At 31.3% G+C, this 20,664-nt stretch overlaps 5 protein-coding genes across 8 annotated transcripts; 1 reads left to right on the forward strand and 4 right to left on the reverse strand.

Moving 5' to 3' along the window:
* Window positions 1-1,981: 1,981 nt before the first annotated feature.
* Window positions 1,982-4,890, reverse strand: LOC101505455 (LIM domain-containing protein WLIM1-like). 2 transcript variants are annotated; one of them, XM_004501897.4, is made up of 5 exons: window positions 3,695-4,890; window positions 3,227-3,323; window positions 3,061-3,101; window positions 2,863-2,952; window positions 1,982-2,461 (listed from the first exon to the last, which is right to left on the reverse strand). In XM_004501897.4, exons 1-5 carry the CDS (start codon window positions 3,830-3,832, stop codon window positions 2,249-2,251), a joined length of 579 nt encoding a protein of 192 aa, XP_004501954.1. In that variant the 5' UTR covers window positions 3,833-4,890; the 3' UTR covers window positions 1,982-2,248. The 2 variants fall into 2 exon arrangements, with proteins under 2 accessions (XP_004501954.1, XP_027190976.1); XM_027335175.2 differs by having other exon boundaries at window positions 2,244-2,420.
* A 142-nt stretch (window positions 4,891-5,032) lies between these two features.
* Window positions 5,033-8,690, reverse strand: LOC101505790 (succinate dehydrogenase subunit 7B, mitochondrial). Its single transcript, XM_004501898.4, has 4 exons — window positions 8,531-8,690; window positions 8,350-8,418; window positions 7,932-8,034; window positions 5,033-5,294 (listed from the first exon to the last, which is right to left on the reverse strand). Exons 1-4 carry the CDS (start codon window positions 8,585-8,587, stop codon window positions 5,236-5,238), a joined length of 288 nt encoding a protein of 95 aa, XP_004501955.1. The 5' UTR covers window positions 8,588-8,690; the 3' UTR covers window positions 5,033-5,235.
* Window positions 8,691-10,401: 1,711 nt separating this feature from the next.
* Window positions 10,402-13,685, forward strand: LOC101506325 (uncharacterized protein At5g50100, chloroplastic). 2 transcript variants are annotated; one of them, XM_004501899.4, is made up of 8 exons: window positions 10,404-10,656; window positions 10,730-10,872; window positions 11,022-11,129; window positions 11,539-11,595; window positions 11,878-11,943; window positions 12,085-12,145; window positions 12,776-12,819; window positions 13,379-13,685. In XM_004501899.4, exons 1-8 carry the CDS (start codon window positions 10,503-10,505, stop codon window positions 13,415-13,417), a joined length of 672 nt encoding a protein of 223 aa, XP_004501956.1. In that variant the 5' UTR covers window positions 10,404-10,502; the 3' UTR covers window positions 13,418-13,685. The 2 variants fall into 2 exon arrangements, with proteins under 2 accessions (XP_073224583.1, XP_004501956.1); XM_073368482.1 differs by lacking the exon at window positions 12,085-12,145 and having other exon boundaries at window positions 10,402-10,656.
* A 442-nt stretch (window positions 13,686-14,127) lies between these two features.
* LOC101506644 (snakin-2-like) lies at window positions 14,128-16,618 on the reverse strand. 2 transcript variants are annotated; one of them, XM_004501900.4, is made up of 5 exons: window positions 16,469-16,618; window positions 15,167-15,225; window positions 14,959-15,018; window positions 14,799-14,847; window positions 14,128-14,614 (listed from the first exon to the last, which is right to left on the reverse strand). In XM_004501900.4, exons 2-5 carry the CDS (start codon window positions 15,221-15,223, stop codon window positions 14,430-14,432), a joined length of 351 nt encoding a protein of 116 aa, XP_004501957.1. In that variant the 5' UTR covers window positions 15,224-15,225; window positions 16,469-16,618; the 3' UTR covers window positions 14,128-14,429. The 2 variants fall into 2 exon arrangements, with proteins under 2 accessions (XP_004501957.1, XP_073224584.1); XM_073368483.1 differs by lacking the exon at window positions 16,469-16,618 and adding an exon at window positions 15,561-15,630.
* An 820-nt stretch (window positions 16,619-17,438) lies between these two features.
* LOC101506976 (U-box domain-containing protein 38) lies at window positions 17,439-19,720 on the reverse strand. The gene has a single exon (XM_004501901.4). It carries the CDS (start codon window positions 19,428-19,430, stop codon window positions 17,856-17,858), a length of 1,575 nt encoding a protein of 524 aa, XP_004501958.1. The 5' UTR covers window positions 19,431-19,720; the 3' UTR covers window positions 17,439-17,855.
* Window positions 19,721-20,664: the final 944 nt, after the last annotated feature.

A 20,664-nucleotide genomic window follows, 5' to 3' on the forward strand; every position in this document is an offset into this window, starting at 1 on the left:
TTTTTAGCGTAAAAATCTGAGAGAGAGACAAGAACTGTCAATTTTTAAAATATGAGATTAGTTATGTGAATCAATATAAATAAAAAGATTAAAATTACAATTAAGTCTAAAAAAAAATCGTCTCTTAAAATGGACGGTGGAAAGTGGGGGTATTGAGTAGATTTTATTTTTATGTTTATGACAAACGGACCACAAGTCTTCTATAAATATGATGAGATTAGTTGAAATCATAACATCTTGAGAACAACAAATCTCACATTGTCCAAAGAGAGAAACCGATATTATATAATCTAATTTTTATACAAAGTTAACTAATCCAAAAAGTATATATTTGATTTTTATTTTTTCTCTCGTATACTTTTTTAAAGAGTGATATGATATATAGTTTATATATTTATTTTAAAGAGTATGAATGTAATTGAAATTGTAAAACATTTAAGAGAAGTTTATATTTATAAAAATTTATATACAGTGGCACGTATCTTGCACATCGGGGGAGCCGGTGAACGACAAATATTAATTAAAATATTATAATTGAAATTCTTAAAAGTATATAATTTTTTTTAGAAATTCACACAATTCATACATAGTCGATAAGTTGAAAAAGTTAGAATTTCGTCTTTGTCGAAAAATTTCTTCTTGAAAAATGCATCAACTTTCTTATGTTTAAACATCGTGTCACTTCTAAAAAATAAAGAAATTCATCAAAAAAATTCACAATTAAAAAATAGTATCCACCATATCATATATCAATTGTTAATATGTAAAAATTTGTGAATAGGTAGTAGTAGTAGTTGAGTTGCTAACTAAAGTGTTAGAATTTGTCTATTTATTATTAGTTAATTTATCTTTCGATATTATATAGTTTATCTATATATAGATATTGTTGTATTAATTTTATTATATTTTATTAATATAAATTTTAAGAGAGGGAGAACGAATTGAACAGAGATAAGATAGATACATAGGTGGAGAGGCGAAATACTTCTCAAAAACACAAAGTCGAAAGATATTTTAATAATTTATCATTGTTATTTTAATAACCTATAAAAAAAATAAAAAAATATAGGAGATGGCGGCTCCCATCTGCTTCCAAAAAAATCCGCCACGGTTTACATACTGTTGTTCTCTAATTATCATTAAATAATTAATATTTTTATCTTATATACATGTGTTTTGTATTTTAATTTATCTATATCTATTTTTTCTACAAGATAGATTTATAGGCTTAAATTTTTATGCGTATTAAAACTAAATTTTTAAATAGATTGAGAAGTATATGATTTTAGGAAAATGATCCTCTCATTAAACCAACTTATCTCCTTTTTTCTTTTGTCATATTTCAAAACCCTCCCCCTCTTTATATTTCAAGGATCAAGATACCCACACTATTTCCTGGGTTTTCCAAGTCATTGTATATTATTACTTGCTTCTCCACTATTTATAATAAGTATGATAATAATCTATATATTTCAATTATAGGTGTGATGCAAGAAAAATGAGATTATAATTTTTAGGATTTGAATTTAGATTTGAGAATTTACTATTTGAAGATAAAAAGATTAAAGTTGAAAATGAACGTTGTTGAATTTTTTAAAAAAAAAAAATTGGGGTTGAAGATGAAGATTATTGAATTTTTATTATTGAATTAGTTTATTAATTAATTAATTTTAAGTTTTTATTAAATGAGTTGATAAAATAAATTTTAATTTTAAATATTGTCTAGTCAATAACAATTACACGATTACCATTTTTTTACTAAAAAAAATTCATAAAAGACTTTTTAAAAATTTGTTAGAATTTACAAAAGTAAAAATAAAATAAAAAATTACAGAAATTAAAATAAGTATATTTGCAAAAAAAAAAATATATATATATATATATTTAAACCTTAATATGATTATTATTTTGCCAAAATAAGAATCAAACCCTCTACCTCCTAAAATGTATTTTACACGTACAATGTTCAAACATTTTAAAAGAAAATGAAAACTAAAATTCACCTGGATGTAATTACTTAGAGAACCAAATTTCATTAGTCTTGAAAAATACCAACGTAGTATAAAGGTTGAAAGCAGAATGCAGCTGAAACTGCAATATGGTTTGTTTGGAAAAATAAGACTCTATCTGCTACCTTCTCAATTCTCAACCTCACTCAAAATTTGTCTAAAAAATTATCACATACAAAAGAAACAGAGAAAACTGTGGATTGAAACAGTGCTATTGATGGCTGATAAGTTGCATTATATTACTCAGTTGTTGTGTTCTCAGTCACCCCTTCTTCTACATTGTCTGGCTTGTCAAGTTGACTGAATTTACCTTTCTGCTTGAACAATTGAGTATGGTGGTGTCTACAATAAAGACGATGTTCATGTGCCACATAGTTTGATGGACTAATTACACATCCTCCATGGTTACACCTGAAACAACCCTTATGATAAGAAATTCCATAAACACCTACCTGAAAAAGAACAGCAGAAGGTACCATCATGAATGTAAGAAAAGTTTCTTATAATTACATGTAGCAAAATTAAATGATTTTTTTTATAGGAAAAATAAGTAAAGATGTCTGTGTTAATATCGTTTTTTGTGTGGAATATAATTAAAAATTTGGAGACCAACAAACAAATGAGACGGCCTAAAGTGTAAACAAACAAGTTGTCTATGTTAGTTAATATTTTTTAGCAAAAAGAAATTAGATATCTTATGTATATAGGTCTAAAATTGATGAAAACATAAAAGAACTTGAACTTAGAGTATCTTGAACGTATTGGTTTGCTTTGTATAAAATTTAGAAGAAAGAAGAATTCAACAACAAATATCATTTTCATGAAGAAAAATTTGCTACATATAGTTGTATACCTTTTCAATTGGATACACTGTTCTCTTGCAAGCAACACATTTTTCCTGAGTTCCAGCAAACAAATTTGAAAACTGGCTATTGCTTTGGACCTGGAGAATTCCAGAGAGAGAGTTTATGTTAATCTAACAGAAAGTATAAAAAACCTTCACTTACAAATTTTTTTATTTAAAAATGCTCATATTCAAATTCACAAAAACCTGGTTAGTAGATCTTTCAACTCTACTAGTTCTTGGAATTCCTACAAGTCACAAATATTAAAAAAGCTTAATAAGAAACAGGAAGAAAATAACTAAATAGGCTGAACTGAATAATATACTAAAGAAGTGTTTATGCAATAGAAACAACTATATTATAGCAATTTACCTTCAAAACTTTTGTCCAAGCTGCCAGTCTTCTTAAAGAGTTGATCAAAATGGGGTTTGCAGTATAAAACGCCTTCAAAGGAACTAAAGTTGCTTAACTGCAGGGATGCAAGAAAATAAGAGGATTATTATAAAGACTTCAATTAATTCATATTGCAATTTGATGTGCATCTCAAAATCAAAGGGCTAATGACATATAGAGTAATGTGTGAAGCATTGTATGAAGAATTGAATAAAAGAGGTATCCAAACACCATGATTAACTTAACTTTAATTAATAAAAATGTCAAGTCTTGGTTCCATACATTTAGGTCAATCACAAGCCTTTTAACTATTCAGGACTACCAAATAATCTATAAACTTTTTCAAACTATGTGTATCTATACTTTTTCATCCTCAATTTTATGATTAAGCTGCTCATTTTCTTGGATTAAAATAATGTAAATGTGTGATTTAGTTGGTTACTGTACCTTGAGAGTACCCTTGCAATGGTGACATCTGAAGCAAGATTTGTGATAGACCTTGTTGTCAGCAGTAAGTTGATCCACCAAGTACACTATCTTCTCACATGCCTTACACTTCTGTGTAGTTCCAGCAAATGATGTCATTTAAACTTTAACTAACAATTCAGAATCTCACTTGACTTGTGTTTGAAGAATATACAGCTCAGGTTCTAACAATTTGAAAAGGAGCAGTTGCGAATTGTTGATCATTGGATTGGTCTACCTAACTTTCATTTCAAACATATTACTACTAGAGACAAAAATAAAAAGCAAAAGTTTTGGTGTCTGTACTCGATGACCATAGTACCATCCATGACAGTGACGACAGGTGTCTCACATTCAGTGCATAGTTTCTTTCTCATTATTTCTATTTTCTACGAGATTCAAACATATAGCGATGTTTGCGAAAGTTGTCATGTTTTCACCAACCTTTTCAGGAGTGTTTGTCTCTCTGCTCTGCTGTCCAAATACCAAAAGGTAATAATGCAAGTACAACAAAATTGAAAGACATAAAACGAATTATCGTCCTGTATTGATTTTTTTAGCTTCATCTTCCTGGAATTTATATGATATTAGTATCATCTGACATGTCTATTGTTGGTAAGGTACGGTCGGATTCATTTCAATAAAATGAAATGCTTGCAGCTTGCGGCTTACAACCAATTTGGTCAGATATGAACAATTCACTTTTGCGTTGAATGTTTTGGTCTACTATCTTTTCGTTAAAGAACTTTAGTCTGCAACTATCACCCTTTAAAAATTAAACATGAAGATAATCTGAATATTTTTTAATTTCAAAGTAAAAAAATGTATATTTTTACACCAACCATATCATTTCACATGAAGAGGCCGAATCAATATATGAACACGACAGCAATATAGATCAGGACCATCTTTAGATAAAAGTAAATGCCCATCCAACTCCCTAATTTTTTTGACTTTTCAACGGAATCTAACTTCTAACAGTGTATTTGGGGGTTGGAGGGAGGATGTGCATTTACCTTAGATAAAGTGTGTGTAACAACTAGCATCACTATTTTTTCCCCATCCCCACCATTCTCGTCAAGAACAGTCAGCCTAAATGGAAATCTAGTCTCCCAAGCATTAAAGAAATGATTTATAGAAACTGGAAAAATATCCTTGCGCCTATATGATCACCAAATTCATAAAACATTTCAGCCAAAACTTGACTATAGAATCAAATTAAACAACACATGGACCTTCTAAACTACTCGCTCGACTAACTTGCTCACCCTCACTTTTGATGGTAGAACGTATTCTGTATTTCAGATCTAAAGCCACAAATTTATCATCTGCCAATCAACATTATCATCGGAAAGAGCATATCTTGAACAGAGAAAAAACTACTCATGCACAAGTAATTTGGGTTGAAATGCTTTTCAGCTTATTCTAACATGGCTATCAAAACGTCCAAATTGTTGCCATACAAATACAATGTAAAAAAAACTAGCATCCAAATGTTCATCCCATTCCACACTTTCAGAACACTACTGTTTGCGAGCTTCTTCTCTTATAGCTGCCTTGACATATATCTCGTAACAGCATCCTGAAACATCACCAAAAAAAATACAAGAATGTTGAAAATATGGTAGACAATTTCAAGAAGGAAATTGTAGCACACTAAGTCACGGATATTCAAAATCCAATCTAAATTAACAAATTTCCTCATATTTAAACGATACTCTGGTATTAACTAGCAAATTAGAGGCAGTTCCTATTCAAAGACAATTGGCAATCTACAACAGGAAAGGAACTAAAATAGTCGATATAGACTAACACAAAAAGGTAGTAACTATTATTTACTTCATAGAAGTGGCATAACATAGATAAATAAAACTGAATATATTGTAGACAATGTCAAACACAGAAAAGGTGACCAGTGATGTGCTGTAATTGAGAATTCGAGAATTCAACTATAAGCTAAACATTTTGTTAAAAAAAAAAAAAAAAATTTGAAACCTGTTAACTACCAGTAAATTATGGGTTATTTTGTCAATGGTGAAGTAGTGATTATAGGAATAGACCAATAAGTATCCAAACACTTGAGGAATTCTCCCTTAATACCCAAGTCCCTATAATTGGGTATTAAGGGAGAACTAGTAAACCACTTAAATATTCCACCCAACATCTTATACTACCTAATGAGGGACTTGGGAAACCCATAATACCCTAGTCCCTATAATTGCCCCACCCCAGAAAATTGGCATTCTGAAGGCTGCACTCTAAGACGCTTTACTCGGCCTTTCCAGTTAATCCCTCTAAAAGTATCCCTTTCTGAGCCACTGACAACCTACTCTCATACCAATTGATAAGTATCCTAGCACTTGGAAACCATCCAATAGGGTGTGTTTGTTTCAAGGTATCAAATTACATTCCTTGGAATGATATTCCTGTGAACAGTATTATCAGGAATAACATTCCTATTCATGTGTTTGGTAGGAATTTATATTTTATAGAAATGATTTAAAATGCATTTCCTTTAAAAATATAAATAAATAAATAAACAAATATATACATGTTAGTGGAAAATTATAGGTAGTTGAGTTTTATTCCTATGGAAATGTTAGATTCCCATCTTTTTACATGGGAATAACAAGTGAAGAAATCATTTGTAAATTATATTCCTAAGAATGAAAAATACCTGCGAATAAATTTTAAAACTTCAAAACAAACATGAGAATGTGGCAATCCCAATCTCACATTTCCAGGAACAACATTAGTAACATTGAAACTAACACACCCTTAGGCTTCATTTAAGAGTTTAGGAAGAGAGTGGAGGGCTTTGGGAAAAAAGGAGGAAGGGAAGAAAGAGTAGTCCTCCAACTTGAATGGGGCTTTAAAGTAGCCTCAAAATTAGCTACCAAGGGAGAAGAACTAAGCCGCTCAATTATTCCATTGAGCAGCCCATACTACTGGATGCACACTTAAGAGTTTCAACAATTATGGAAGTGATTATATTGCCATCTGCTAAAGTTGCTAAGATATGAAGAAATTATCAATGTAGAAAAGAAACATATACACAAGAAATACTTTGTAAGAAAAAATGATCAACTTTACTAACACAGAAAATGACCGATGTCAGTAGGGGTGTGTAAAATATATGGTTAATTGAACTATATTGATAAATTAGACTGCACTATAATAAAAAAAAAAACCAAACCAATTAAATGGTTCATGAATTAAATCACATATTTAAAACAAATCAGTTAACCAAACTTAATTTAAAAACCAGTTTAAAACTCAATTAAGATTCTTTTCTTAAAAAAAATTTGAAATTTGTTTTATTGAAAATATATCAAAAATAAAAAATCAAAACTTTTTTTAAATCATCTATTTCTTGGAAAAGATTTGAAGTTTCCGAAATTTTTTTTCATAAAATAATCGAAACTTTTTTTTATCAGATGATTTTTTACATCTATTTTTCTCGAAAAAAAAAAAACAATTCTCTTCCCGATTTTTTGTAAATAGTTTTTACCAAAGAACTAGTTCGAAACCGATTTTAACAAAAAACCTGTTTAAAATATTAAACTAGTTTATATTTATAAACTGTAGTTTTTATGAAAGTGGTTTTTAAGAACTGAACCAAACCATTAATGTGGTTCAATTCAGTTTAGTTTTTGAATCATGAACACCCCTAGCTATCAGTCACACAAAAAAGACCGATGGCGGCAATTACAAACTGGCCATGACAATGCCCATGTACCCCCCGGGTTAAAGAGAACGGTATCCTCCCCATTGTATTATTTTTAGAAAATATCCAAATAGTGTACTTATCATAATCAATGAGATTCAACGACACCAATTTATTTTTGAAGTAATCTTACATCAGCAATTAAACTACAGAGGCATACTGGATTTCCAAATCACTGAGGATTTTGCTTATACCAAACATCTTATCTGGCCATCAACTGCCATACAGCATTAATAACATTGGCCCACTAAAATGTTTTAGCATCAGATTTCAGATTTCTTTACAAAACTTTTAATAACAAACCAAAGCTAGGCTCAAACATAGAAAATATTTTAGCTCATTGGAAGTGATTTCAAGGCTTGCTTGAGAGATAATAAAGCAGCCCACATGGTTTCATTATTCCACATCAAAATCATTCAACATCCTGTCACAAATCACAAATACCCAAACCCACATCCCTTTCATCAAAAGTAGGATTAAAAGATAGCATACCTGCAACAACAACAATAGTTAAAACATCCCCAAATTTTCTGAGCTTTTTCACACTCTGCTTATATGATTTGAATGGCTTGAGAGCTGAATCTTCTGCCAAGAGCTGCAACGTAATCGAAGTAATACAATTGAATGGGTCAATCCTAATTCCAAATATTTGGCAAAATAAATCTTCCAACCCCCTTTTCCCCCAAAAAAAAACTCTACCATTCTCATTGATCAATTTCGAGTAGAAACCAGATGTATATCATTAATGTCCGTTTGGTATTCATAAAAAAATAAAATTGATAAGTTGTTCTAAAGTTAAATCAAAGTAATTATGAGGAAATAGGTAACCTATAAGCCCTAAATTATTTAAAGCGAAAGAAAATAAAGCAAAAAATAAAAAATGAAAAAAATGAAGCTTAAGAAGCCTTACAGCTTTTTCACGAGTCCCGGGTTCAACATGGAATCCACGGCGCGAGAAAGAAACCAAATCTTCAGTCTTCTGCTATCGATTTAAGACAGAAATGAATCACGGATGGAAAGACAAAAAACTGAAGCTTACAAATGAAATTGGTAATGATTATGATTCGGTGTATAATTAAAAGGAAAAATACCTGAGAGGTAGATCGAAAATGGGAAGCAAGGGTTGATTTGTTCAACAAGAATGCCATGCTTTGTTGATTGATGTGATAATGATGTTGGTCGAGTTCAGAGCTCTTTCCGAAGCAACAAACCCGTGCTTTCTATGCGAATTTTTGTTTCAACACACTTTTTTCCCTGTATATATTATTCATTCATTTTTTGATTTTTTTATTATTATATTATATATTCTTTTTTTAAAACTAACCAATATATTCTAGAGTTAAAAATGATCTGTGTTTGCATAGCGCGCAGACGTGACATCTTGAAGTAAAAAAAGAATACAGTATTTTTAATATATATTTCTAATGTGAGTTATAATGGTTAGTTTTTAAAAAATAATATATATAAAAACTTTATTTTTTTACTCTAATTTTTTTTTCATTACTCCTAAAAAATAATAGTTTTAGATAAGAACATTAGTTGAAAAAAAAATCTCTAGACATAAGTTTAATTTCAATTTATCAACATTTATTTATTTTTGACTTAATTTACCAATATTTATTATCTTTTCAAATATAACTCTAATTAATATTAAGGAGAGTGTCCTAAGAAATTGGTTAAGAAACCCTATAAAATAGACACACTACAAATCGCAAGAGCATCTCCAACGGTAGTCAAGATAAGTTCTTCCGTTAGTTGTAATTACGTAACCTTCAGTTTTTTGTGAGAGTTTATGTGACAAACTGTCATCACCGTTCTCTCACGGGTTATTTTAAGATGATGTGCCACGGTGAACCTCACTTAATAAACTCATATTGAGTTCACCGTTGGAGATGCTCTAAGAAGTAGATGAGTAGTAAATTTTTACTTTTCATAAACGACTTTTAAGTATTCATCTAAATTATTATAATTAAGAGCAATGATATTTGAACACATTTTTAAACACAAATACAAATACAATTGATCTCATATATAATATATCTCTTCATTTAATTTCTCCTCTTTTTATTTTTCACATAATCTCTCTCTTCATTTAATTTGTTTTTTTATTTATTTTACTTTCTCCCTTTTTATCTTTCTTTTTTCACTTTTTTTGAAGTCATTATCTAGATTTATATTGTTTGATTAGAATTACCAAACTTTATGTTCAAATCCATTAACCAAGTTTTGTAAAGAATTAACCATATTATTTTAAGTCATTAACCAAATTTATATTTTGTTTGATTAGAATGCTCAAGTTTTCAGTTCAAATTTATAACCAAATTGTTCACAATATTAATCATATTTCTTAAAGCCATTAATCAGATTATATTGTTTGATTAGAATGACAAAACTTTCTATTCAAATCTATTAACCAAGTTGTGAAATGAAACACTATATTGTTTTAAGTCATTAATCAGATTTATATCTTGTTTTAAGTCGTTAACTAGGTTTACGAAAGACAAAATTTGAAACTCAATATTGTGGGAAAGAATGAAATGAAAAGTTCCATTGCAAGTGAGAAGATAATGTTCATCAAGTTACTTCATAAAAAAATTAATTAAAATTAGTAAATAAAAGGAAGAAGGAGGAATTATTAAAGAAAGAGAAGATAAATGTGTGAGGTTTATTTTTGTAGAAGAAGATAAAAAAAGTGAAAAAAGAGAGATAAAAAGGGGAAAGTAAAAAAAAAAGGAAAACTAAATGAAGAAATAAATTGTATGGAGGATTCCTTGTATTTGTGTTTAAAAATGTGTTCAAATATATTATTCTATAATTAAATGTACCAACTAGATAGGGGATTGAGTTGAATTCCCAGATATGCCCTTGTCAAAGAAAATCTGAAAAACCAAGATGGTGTCATGAGATGAATATGGGCGACCCCAAAGATGCCACGTATTGCAAGCAATTGCGGTTAATAATGAAACGCGATTATGAATTTGGTTTGTTTAGACACAAACCTTCTTCCATCTTCAACAACAAGAACAATAACTGTAATTCACCACTCAACCCAACCACGAAGGAATGGCTTTGAGAATCGCAGCAACAGCTTCTTCTGCGTCCTGTATTGCAAGACTCCATAACCCATCATCACTCTTTTCACAGTTTTCATTCCACAATCTCCCTCCTCGTCTTCCACACGCCAATGCTTTTCCACCACTTCCAATTCTCAAACCTGGTAGGTACTAAACTATTATTATTAATTATCACTACTTGTATTTTTATGTAAAGAGATTTTTTATTTTTTGTAGGGTCTCAATTCTGCATTCGAGCTATTAGTAGTGAAACAGTTGTAGAACCTACAATTTCTAAGAAAGAAGACCAAGAACAGTCTCCTAAAGATTGGAAGATTAAAATGCTATATGATGGAGACTGTCCACTATGCATGCGAGAGGTTCATCTTTGTTCCAATAACAATTAAAATAAATTTTGTTGTTCTGTTCATAAATAATACTGTTTTGCATGCTTACTTAGCGAGCTTAGTTTCATTTCATATAATTGATAGAGTCTTTTGCTTCTTGTTGTTATTACTTGCCATGTTAGGTGAATATGCTACGAGAGAGGAATAAGACTTACGGAACGATCAAGTTTGTTGATATAGGCTCAGATGATTACTCTCCTCAGGAGCATCACGGCCTTGACTATCAAACTGTTAGTCTTAACCTCATTTTGATTTTGCACCTCACTTTATTATTTTTTCATAATCAATTATTATTGCTTACTTTTTTTATCGTCTAAAGTGAAATTGTAGTATAGTCATTGGTCTATTATTACATGCCATTTCCATATTTTCTTCTCTCTATAGTTTGACTTTTTTTTAACTTGGTGATATTATTTTACTTTCGGTTGCATACCTCAATTATTAGATCTTTGTTTGTTTGTTTCATTAATTTTTCATGAACATCAGTAAATGTGGTAATTTCAGTTGAAGATTTTTGTTATGTGAAGACTTGCTTTACAAGTAATGGCTAATTGGTACATGGATGTGTGAGGTTTTGAAGCATCTCTTGCATTTGTTTATAGGTACAGTAGAATGATTGTTTGCTTTTTTTCCTTTTAGGCTATGGGAAGAATTCATGCTATTCTATCAGATGGAACTATAGTCACCGATGTTGAAGTATGTCTTCTTTCCTCGTCTTCTTTACTAACCTAGGATAGTTGTTGACACTTCTCTAATCATGTTCCCACTTCCATAATATCATTATCTGGATATGTTCAACTTTTTATGGAATTACCTGATGAGAATTTAGAAAATTAATTAGTAATTCCTCCATAATTGATTGTTGTCAATGAATCTGTTGAATGAATTATGTTTTTGTTCCACTATGAAATTCTGTTTTACTTTTCTTTTGCAATTAAAATGTTTATGTGTGTTGCATGCTGGTGCGGCATTCTGCAGGCTTTTAGGAGATTATATGAACAAGTTGGCCTTGGTTGGGTTTATGCCATTACAAAATATGAACCAGTAAGTTTTCATTCCATACTTTTGAAGGACTTATTCTGTTGTTATACAAAACGGGGAAATCTTTGTCGTTAGGCTTTACTGCACATAAGACAGCTTGGTTCATTATGTAGTGTTATTAATGAAAGAAAACAATATTCACAGATTGCAAAAATAGCGGATTTCGTATATGGTGTATGGGCTAAATACCGTCTTCAAGTTACAGGTAAATGTATATTGAATATTGATGATAACTATTTTTCATTATTGAAAATGTTGGTACAATTCTCGTCATCTCAGCTTATATACTTGCTGAGGTATCACCTGCTATAGCAGGTTTACAAGAGATTAGATGGATAGCTGTCAGTCACTAGGACAGCTGTCATATACCTATATGAATCTACACTTAGTTACAATCAGTCTCCTGGTTACTGTACTCTTATAATGCAGAGCTCATAAAATGATTTTGCACCAAAATTTCCATTTAGTAGTATTATAGTTGTTCTTTCTATGGCTAAAAGTTATACCTTAGATTTTTTATTTTTTTCTGTAGTTGGGATGTTGTAGTCATGCTAGTCATTTATTTAATAGAAATGATATGGTCACATTAAAAGCCGGAGAAGTATAGCATTATTGAAATAAGACTATCATCTGATCTTAAAGTTGATGACAAAATCCAGGCATCCAGCCATCAATAAAATTATCATTTTTAGTTTCATTTCTTAATCCTGAGTATAATTAATTATTAAAGTTGCAATACTTGAGATCAAGACTTGCTTTCATGGTTATGCTAGCCAGAATGATTATGTTAACATCCTCTAAATTTATGCATTAATTATCCTATTTTGGTTTTCAGGACGGCCACCTATAGAAGAAATATTAGAGGCTCGAAAGAAGAAGGTATTCAACTGCATAAAGTATTATGTTAAATTTGGCATAAAATGTTATGTAGAATAAAACCAGGAAAATAAAGAAGGCAATGAAAAATTGAATGCAAAAAGAATTTCAAAGCTAGAGGATAGAAAGTCCTTTGCATAGAATGTTTCATCTGAATTTTGAAAGCCTGAGGGATTCTTTAACATCATATACATTAGAATAATTGAGATTGAAACTATGTCCAATTGACTAAATTAGTCTTTAGGTATAGCTGACCTTATGTCGCAAAAACTAAAGACTCATTAGTTTGACTTTGCTCATCTATAACGAACAAAAATAGCACAAATTTTATTGCGTTAAATAACTATTTTATCAAATAATGATTTATACATCACATAAAACTGCTAAAATTTGATATGCATTAATATGCATAATATTTAAAGTTCTGGAATAATTTGACTCTATTCAAACATTTGTTCAGGCCATTATTTGTAACATGTTTTTCATTTTAACATTCCTAACAATATTAAGTTTTGAGTACTGTTTGGTGCTGATTTGTGTTTTTTTCCTATCCTTTTTGCAGGGTGAAGTGTGCAAAGACAGCAAAGCTTGCAAAATGTAAATTTCCACAATATCTGACCCTGGTGGAAACTTTCAGAAGGCTTGTTAATGATTTATTACCAAATTTGATTCTCATCCTCTGAAGCAGATCTTTATATAATTATATTTACAATACGCAGCCAACATAGATTGGTGGCAACATTTCACGTCTCCTCAGCATATGCATATGATCTGGCATAAGAAATGGGAGTGTATATAAATAAAATATACTTGTATTTAAGTCATTTCCCATTCTTCAGGATTGTATTACACAAGCTAGTTACATGACACCAACATTCTTTTGGGTAAAACAGAAGATATCATTCAACCAATGTATGATAAATCAATGGAAGATCAATATTTATTTAGAAATAACATTTCTAACATTGACTTCCACTAAGTATGATTTAAAGCACAAACTCTAAATATAAGTCACATCATCAATAACATTTAGAACACGATCAAAATTCAATTATCTTACATTCATGTAATCTTTGGACTACGTGTGAATCCAAATTCTTCTATGGTATTTTTTTAATTAAGAATGAATTTGAATTCTTTGCATTTGATCTAGACTATCATAACGAAGATTAGACAATTTACTCTTCGACTTAATAAATTGAGTCTAAAATACAAAGTTGGGACATAGATTTATTATTTTTGGTCTACCAGTTCAAATTGTGTGATTTTTGGTCTACCAATTCAAACCTCTTCTACTAAACCCAAACTCGGTAGATAATGCATTAGTTTTATATTTCAAGCAAACAAAGGTAATAAGTTTTAATTGACTCAATCAAATATCATAGTGGTCACACCATGACACACAAACAAACTACAACACAACACTAAGTAAAATATCAATACAACCGAAGTGCACAACACATCTCCTAAGTAGATAGAAATCAACCTAGAGCGCACTTCTTGTTTTGAGGTAAAATACCTACACAGTACACTTGAATTACACAAGTTTTTGGTTGATGGGAGGAAGAGTGGAGTACAATCTAATTGAGCTAACATCCAATGTGTTTGTTCATCTAAGGGCACTTAGTCTTATTGCCATGTGTGGTCATATCCATATAGCAAGTCCCACATAGCTCCCTGTTTCCGGATGTACCAGGTGGGACACACTTGCACCTCACACAACAAGTTCCACATGCCCTATAGCACAGGCTGGGCCTTGAATGAGAACTGCACCTCAATTTGCACAGTCCACTGCAATCTACGAAGTAATAAAGAATCAAAAATCATGTCTTCCACTAATTTTAATGTGGAACAATGAGTAAAAAAAAATTACACAACCTTATAAATGTATCAACTCTCTCTCTAGTTACTAAGCATAACCTCTTGGTTAGAAATTTGAAAGCATTAATTAATGTGGTTGTTACTGATAATAGGTATGTTACCTATGTTTTGCATTAGCCTTCTGTTCCCGCCCCTCACAAATACAATAAGCTGTAGAGAGAATTCCAACAAGAGAGTAAGAATTTTTACATCACTTTAATAAGCATTTCAACAATAATGAGTAAGTACAAAATATATACTGCACAATATATTAAAGCATACTGTCTCATCAAGAAGGCGCAGTTCTTTTTCTTCTTCCTCTAGCTTCAGATCAGATGAAACCTGCGTGACAAGCAGAAACCAAAACATGAAAACTACTAAAAAAACATCGCTTCTAGTGGCTGAAGCTACCAATGTATACTAAAATTCTTGAAAAAGAGTGTTTTCTTAGTTGAATATATATGCAAGATTGAGACTGATGTTAGTGTACCTTAGCAAGGCTAATCATCAGCAACATCCCCAACACAAGAAGCAGACGTAGAGCCATAGCTGCAGAGACAGAGAACAGAAAGGGAGAAGGGTTTGATGTTTGAACTCTGATCTTCAAATTTCAAACAACATCGCTCAATAAGTTAACTAAGACACTTCACATACTAGCATTATATAGGCCAAATTACTAGTAAAGTTTCCCTTGAAAATTACCTAAAGAGTAAACACCATAATACATCACATTTATCTAATTATATGTTACTAATATTTTTACATGATGTTTTTTTAATTTATTTAATGTGAAAAAGTGTGTATATATATATATAGCAGAGACTTCGTTATTTTACAGAATGACAGAGATTAATTAATTAGAGGCAGAGGTTTCTCTGTATTACGTGCCCAGTGCAGGTATAGTGGGAGTAGGTTCAGGCCAGCTAGAGCGGGAAACATACTTGCAACTTGCTTTATTAATTTCTAAAACTTATATGTGGAGTATTCTAAATTGTTACTAATTTATCAGTTTATGTTGTAACCTTTTCTGGTGTCACTTGAGAACCTTGTCTTTTGAGAAATAATTTTACGGTGTTTTATTTATTTATTTTGGTGTGTACCTAAAAATGTGTGTAAATTGTAAAAGTGAAAAAGTAAAAAGTAAGAAAGAGATAGAGAAGCATATGTGTCTGTATTTTAATGTTCAAATAACACAATTGTTGTAAATTTGTCTAGCCATTTTTTTTCTTCAGATTTTTATCAAAATTATAAATTCAATAGTATTTCTTCCTTAAAAAAACAGCACGAGTTTTACAGAAAATGGTATAATAATTTCCTTTTGTTGGCTTTTTTTATTAGATGAAAACAATATAAAATTTGCCATGTTATCAGTACTTTTTGAGAGGTAAGGGGTTTATCTCAATTTACAAAACAATTATCTTAATCCAGTTACATATACTCTCTCTCTATGAGATAAATTGAATAAAAGTGTGAGCATGTGCATATCATCATAATTTGAAATGTAATTATCCAAATAAGTGAGTAATGGTAGAAAGTTTGGTATGTAACTTATGAGAGAAGGTAAAGATGGTGATGTCGATATACTTGAGAGTTTTGATTGCAAACAGCTGGAAGAACTGTACCACACTCAATTCCAATCCTTATCCCATTACCATTACAAGAATACCAATTTTATTACATTTAGTATATAACTAAATATGCACAACACTTTTTCGGGGAAAGAAATACAAATAAAATAAAAGATAAAGATTGTATCCTAACTCCCAATTGAGTGTAAAAGGGAATGGATTACCTCCGGTGTAGTTTTCATGGGATTTTTCTTCGATTTTAATCTCATTCTTTAAAACTCCACCTCTCTCTTCTTTTTAAATTCTAGCTATTGTCGAGATTCCTCTAGAGAAACAAGAAAGTAAAAACACAAGACAATCATTCTCTTGTAATAATACAGAGACAACATAAATGAAAAGAAAAAATTGATGAGATGTTGAAAAGATGTAATTAATTTTAGACAAAAATATAATATCAATCTTTTATTTTTGTATTTAAAGGAAAAAAAATAAAAAATAAAAAAAAATAATTCATATTTAAACCTTAATTTTACATGTAATGACAAAAGAATAAAAGGAATCTAAAAAACATAATAAAAGGAATTAATCTTATATATTTCCTTATAGAAAGATAAATAAAATTTTAACTATTCAATTGATAAAAAATTAAGTAAATGTAATATTAAATGAGAAATTAGAAAATAATATTCAAAATGCAATTATCTTTTTAAATTCATATTTTATTTTTCATTAAAAAAAGGTATATAAACTTCAAAGCAAATTTTTCTATTTTCTTTTATAATAAACAATTTTTTTCTTCTTCTATGTCTCTCTCTTCCGTGAAACAAAGAGACAGACTTGAATCAGCCACAATCAAAGCACGTGAGGAGTGAATCATGGTTATTCCACAGGGTATGTTTATGCATACCTGAATCACTCTGTCTAAGACCGACACCAATATACTAATATGGTATTTTAAATGTTCCTTAAATAAATAGTTGTTGATGGTACACAGTCACCTCCAAACAGGACAACAGCAATAGAAAGGAATTGCTGATCCACCCCATCCCACTTCAGTTCCTTCAATTTGATCAAAATTAAAAGAAAAGAACAATGCCTAGAGAAAAATTGCTGCTAATTTGCATGCAAATCTTGAGATATTGAAATGAAAACTCAGATTAACGAATAACACGACCAGATCAAGAGATTCACAGATAACCTTAACAAAGGAACCAATACACCAACATGAAGTCAGCAATGATACCCTACACATTTCTATTTTCTGTGTATGTGAAACCAAAAGTAAACAATTTAGTATAATTATGTACACACAAGACTACAAACAACCATCAATGTAAGTCCTAAACCCTGATTAAGACTAAATTTATTCACATAAGGTTTAGCAAAATAGCAAGTTTGAAATGTCCTCCTCCATGATTTACACCCCAAACCTAACATCACCAATAAACTAGTAATTCACATTTCAGAACCATCATCCTCTTCAATCCCCTCAAACTACCTACAACTTACACATTTCATTTCATCAAATAACAATTAATCCATTTTCCTACAGAACCTAAACCAGATAATATATAAACTGTTGAAAAAATGTGTAAAATCCAAATGAGAAACCTAAAATGTAGTTGTGTTGATGAGGTTGGTGTTCCTTGCTCCAGCAACTCTGTAACGAGTTCGAGTTAACCCACTGTCAAACTCGGAACCTTCTTCATCGTCACCATCTCCAAAACCCCTCATCGTCTGCAATATCCTTTTAGCCTTCTCCCTGGCTCTCTCCGTCCCCGTCTCCTCAATCACCCTCAAAACCTCCACAGCTTTCGCTTCCTTCGCCAACCCTTTAAACCTCAAGCTCCCATGACTCAAAGCATACAACGCTGCAACACAATTCTCCCGAGTCGCCTCGGAGTCCAACTCATTCTCTTTCAACAAACTCACCAGACACTCCACCGCATTAGCGTCCAGCATCGCCGTCCTTCCCTCCACAGACATTGCCAAATTGCACAGAATCAGCAAAACCCTACTCGCCATTGTCGCCGTTTTCACCATCGAAATAAGCGTGGGTACCATCCCAAGTTTCACAAGCTTGACTCGGTTACTCTGAACCAAAGTTAAATGATAGAGTGCAAGCGCCGAGTCATGACGAGTTCGCTCAGATTCAGACCTCAGCGCGTGCATAAGCGGCTGCAACGCGCCGAGAACACCAATTGCCATCTTGTTATCATCGTCCAAAGCTAAACTAAAGAGCGCGCCAGCAGCGTGTTCCTGCGATTCACCTAATCCCCCCTTCAACACATCAATGAGAAACGGAACAAACCCTAACCTAACAATCCTCACTTTGTTCGTTTTCTCAAGCGAAATGTTGACCAACGAAGCTACTGCGTTGACCTGAACAACAACGTAACGTGAAGTGATTAGCGATCGAAGCGCCGAGAGAATCCGTTGCGTGGAGAGCGAAACCCTAGCGTCTTCTCTATTCCTCGTGATGCTTCTAAGAGAAAGCACTCCTTGCTCTTGCTCGAAAATATCGTTGCTCTTCAGCTTCTTCAGTAACGATTCTTCTTCTTCCGAAACAGGGACGTTAGGGTTTTGAACTTCGATCTCGAACGACGAAGAGGAAGAGGGAGAGAAACACGTAGGACGAAGCGTGAAAGGTAAAGGTGTTCCTGGACTCTCTCCGATGATTACTGATTCCTCAGAGGACGATCCTGAATCGAAGTGGTTGACACGTGGCCCTAATTCAGTGGCGGCGTGTGAGAAAATCACCGGCGAGTTATCCACCACCGCGTTTAACAGCTCCTTTTCAGAAACCTTGATTGGTTCCTGATTCCCCGCAGAGGCTGCTTTTGCTTCCTTAACGATGTTCTCAATGGAGGCATAATCCGGTGTGTGCGGGTGTTGGATACGGGATTTGTCGCACCAATTGAGAATCGTTGTTTTGATTGCTAAATTGGGGATGATTGTGGAGAAATCGGGTCGAGTCCCGTCTTCTAGGATGGGGGTGAATTTTAAGTCGGCACAGACTTGGACGGAGATGCGTTCAAAGGTTTGACCCGAAGATGTGACAACCGGGTCGGACATTAATGACCCGGAAATGGGACATAGAAATTCCTTGGGAGGCTGTATTTGCTTAGAGTGAGTAGAAGAACGATGGAAGGAAATTTTCCACCTATGCTTACCATTGCCACCCATAATAATTTTATAATTTAGGATACTGGTGTAGACAGTTTTTTGGTTGGGAATATAATAAGAAGCATGTGAGTTGGAGTTTGGGTTAGAATTGCACGTGTTTGGTGAGAGTAACAAAACAGAATGAGAAGAAGGGTGTATAGAAACAAAACTGTTGACAGTGGCACGGCTCGGTGAGATATGAGAGTGGAGAATGGATTGTTCTTGTTTTGCCTTTTTATCTTCCTACCTTGGCCTCCCTTGTTTGCGTGCTAACGTTGTTGCTCGCTTTTTCGAGGAGGCTATTTATGAAATTTGACCGTATTCATTTCACTTTAATGCCACTTGACAGCTAATTATACTGTCTCTCTATCATACCACAATTCTGAAAAGTCGCTACCTAAACAACTTTTCGCTCCTCTCCACTAAATCTTAATTAACTATTAAACATACGAATTCATTTCTGAAATTATAATGAATTAAATTAAATTCTAAATTTATAAATTGATAAATATTTTCAAATATCAATCAATTAGTTTTTAAAGGAATTTGTTGTTAGTTACTTTAAGTAGTATTCTAATTAAATATTTTATTTGTTTATAAAATATTATTATAATAAATTTGTAAGTAATTATAATTGTGTATAGATTTGCATATAATAATTAATTTATGATGTAATAATATTAATATAAAATAATATAAAAATGTCAAATATTTAATTAATATGTCCCGTCGTAATATTTATTAATAAAAATTTAAATATAGACTATTTTAATTATTATTTTATAATTTTAAAAATTGATTGATGTTTGCAATTTGAAAAAATCAAAACACAATTAAGCTATATTTTCAAATAAAATCAAAACACAATTAAGCTAAATTTAAGACCACCTCGTGTTTAGAGTTTAGTGTTATCCTCAAGAGAAAATAAAATTTCTAAAATTTATACATTTGTAAGTTGGATGTAACTATAATTAATTCATCAACAAATACACTATCCTTACTTGAGATAATATCATTGTCAAATGAATTTTATCTCCACCTTTCAAAAATTTACAAACAATTACGATTTTTAATTTAAAATATTGATAAAATATAAATAAACAAACGTAGATTGAATAATATTGATAATGAATAAATAAAATAAATTAAATGATATTTATATTTATATAATCAATTATATAAATAATTAATTAGTATTAAATAATTAATTATAAAACATGTTTATTATACTTAAAACTTGGAAAATATCAATAAA

This window comes from Cicer arietinum, chromosome 5 (genome assembly GCF_000331145.2).
Source record: "Cicer arietinum cultivar CDC Frontier isolate Library 1 chromosome 5, Cicar.CDCFrontier_v2.0, whole genome shotgun sequence".
Classification (NCBI taxonomy): domain Eukaryota; kingdom Viridiplantae; phylum Streptophyta; class Magnoliopsida; order Fabales; family Fabaceae; genus Cicer; species Cicer arietinum.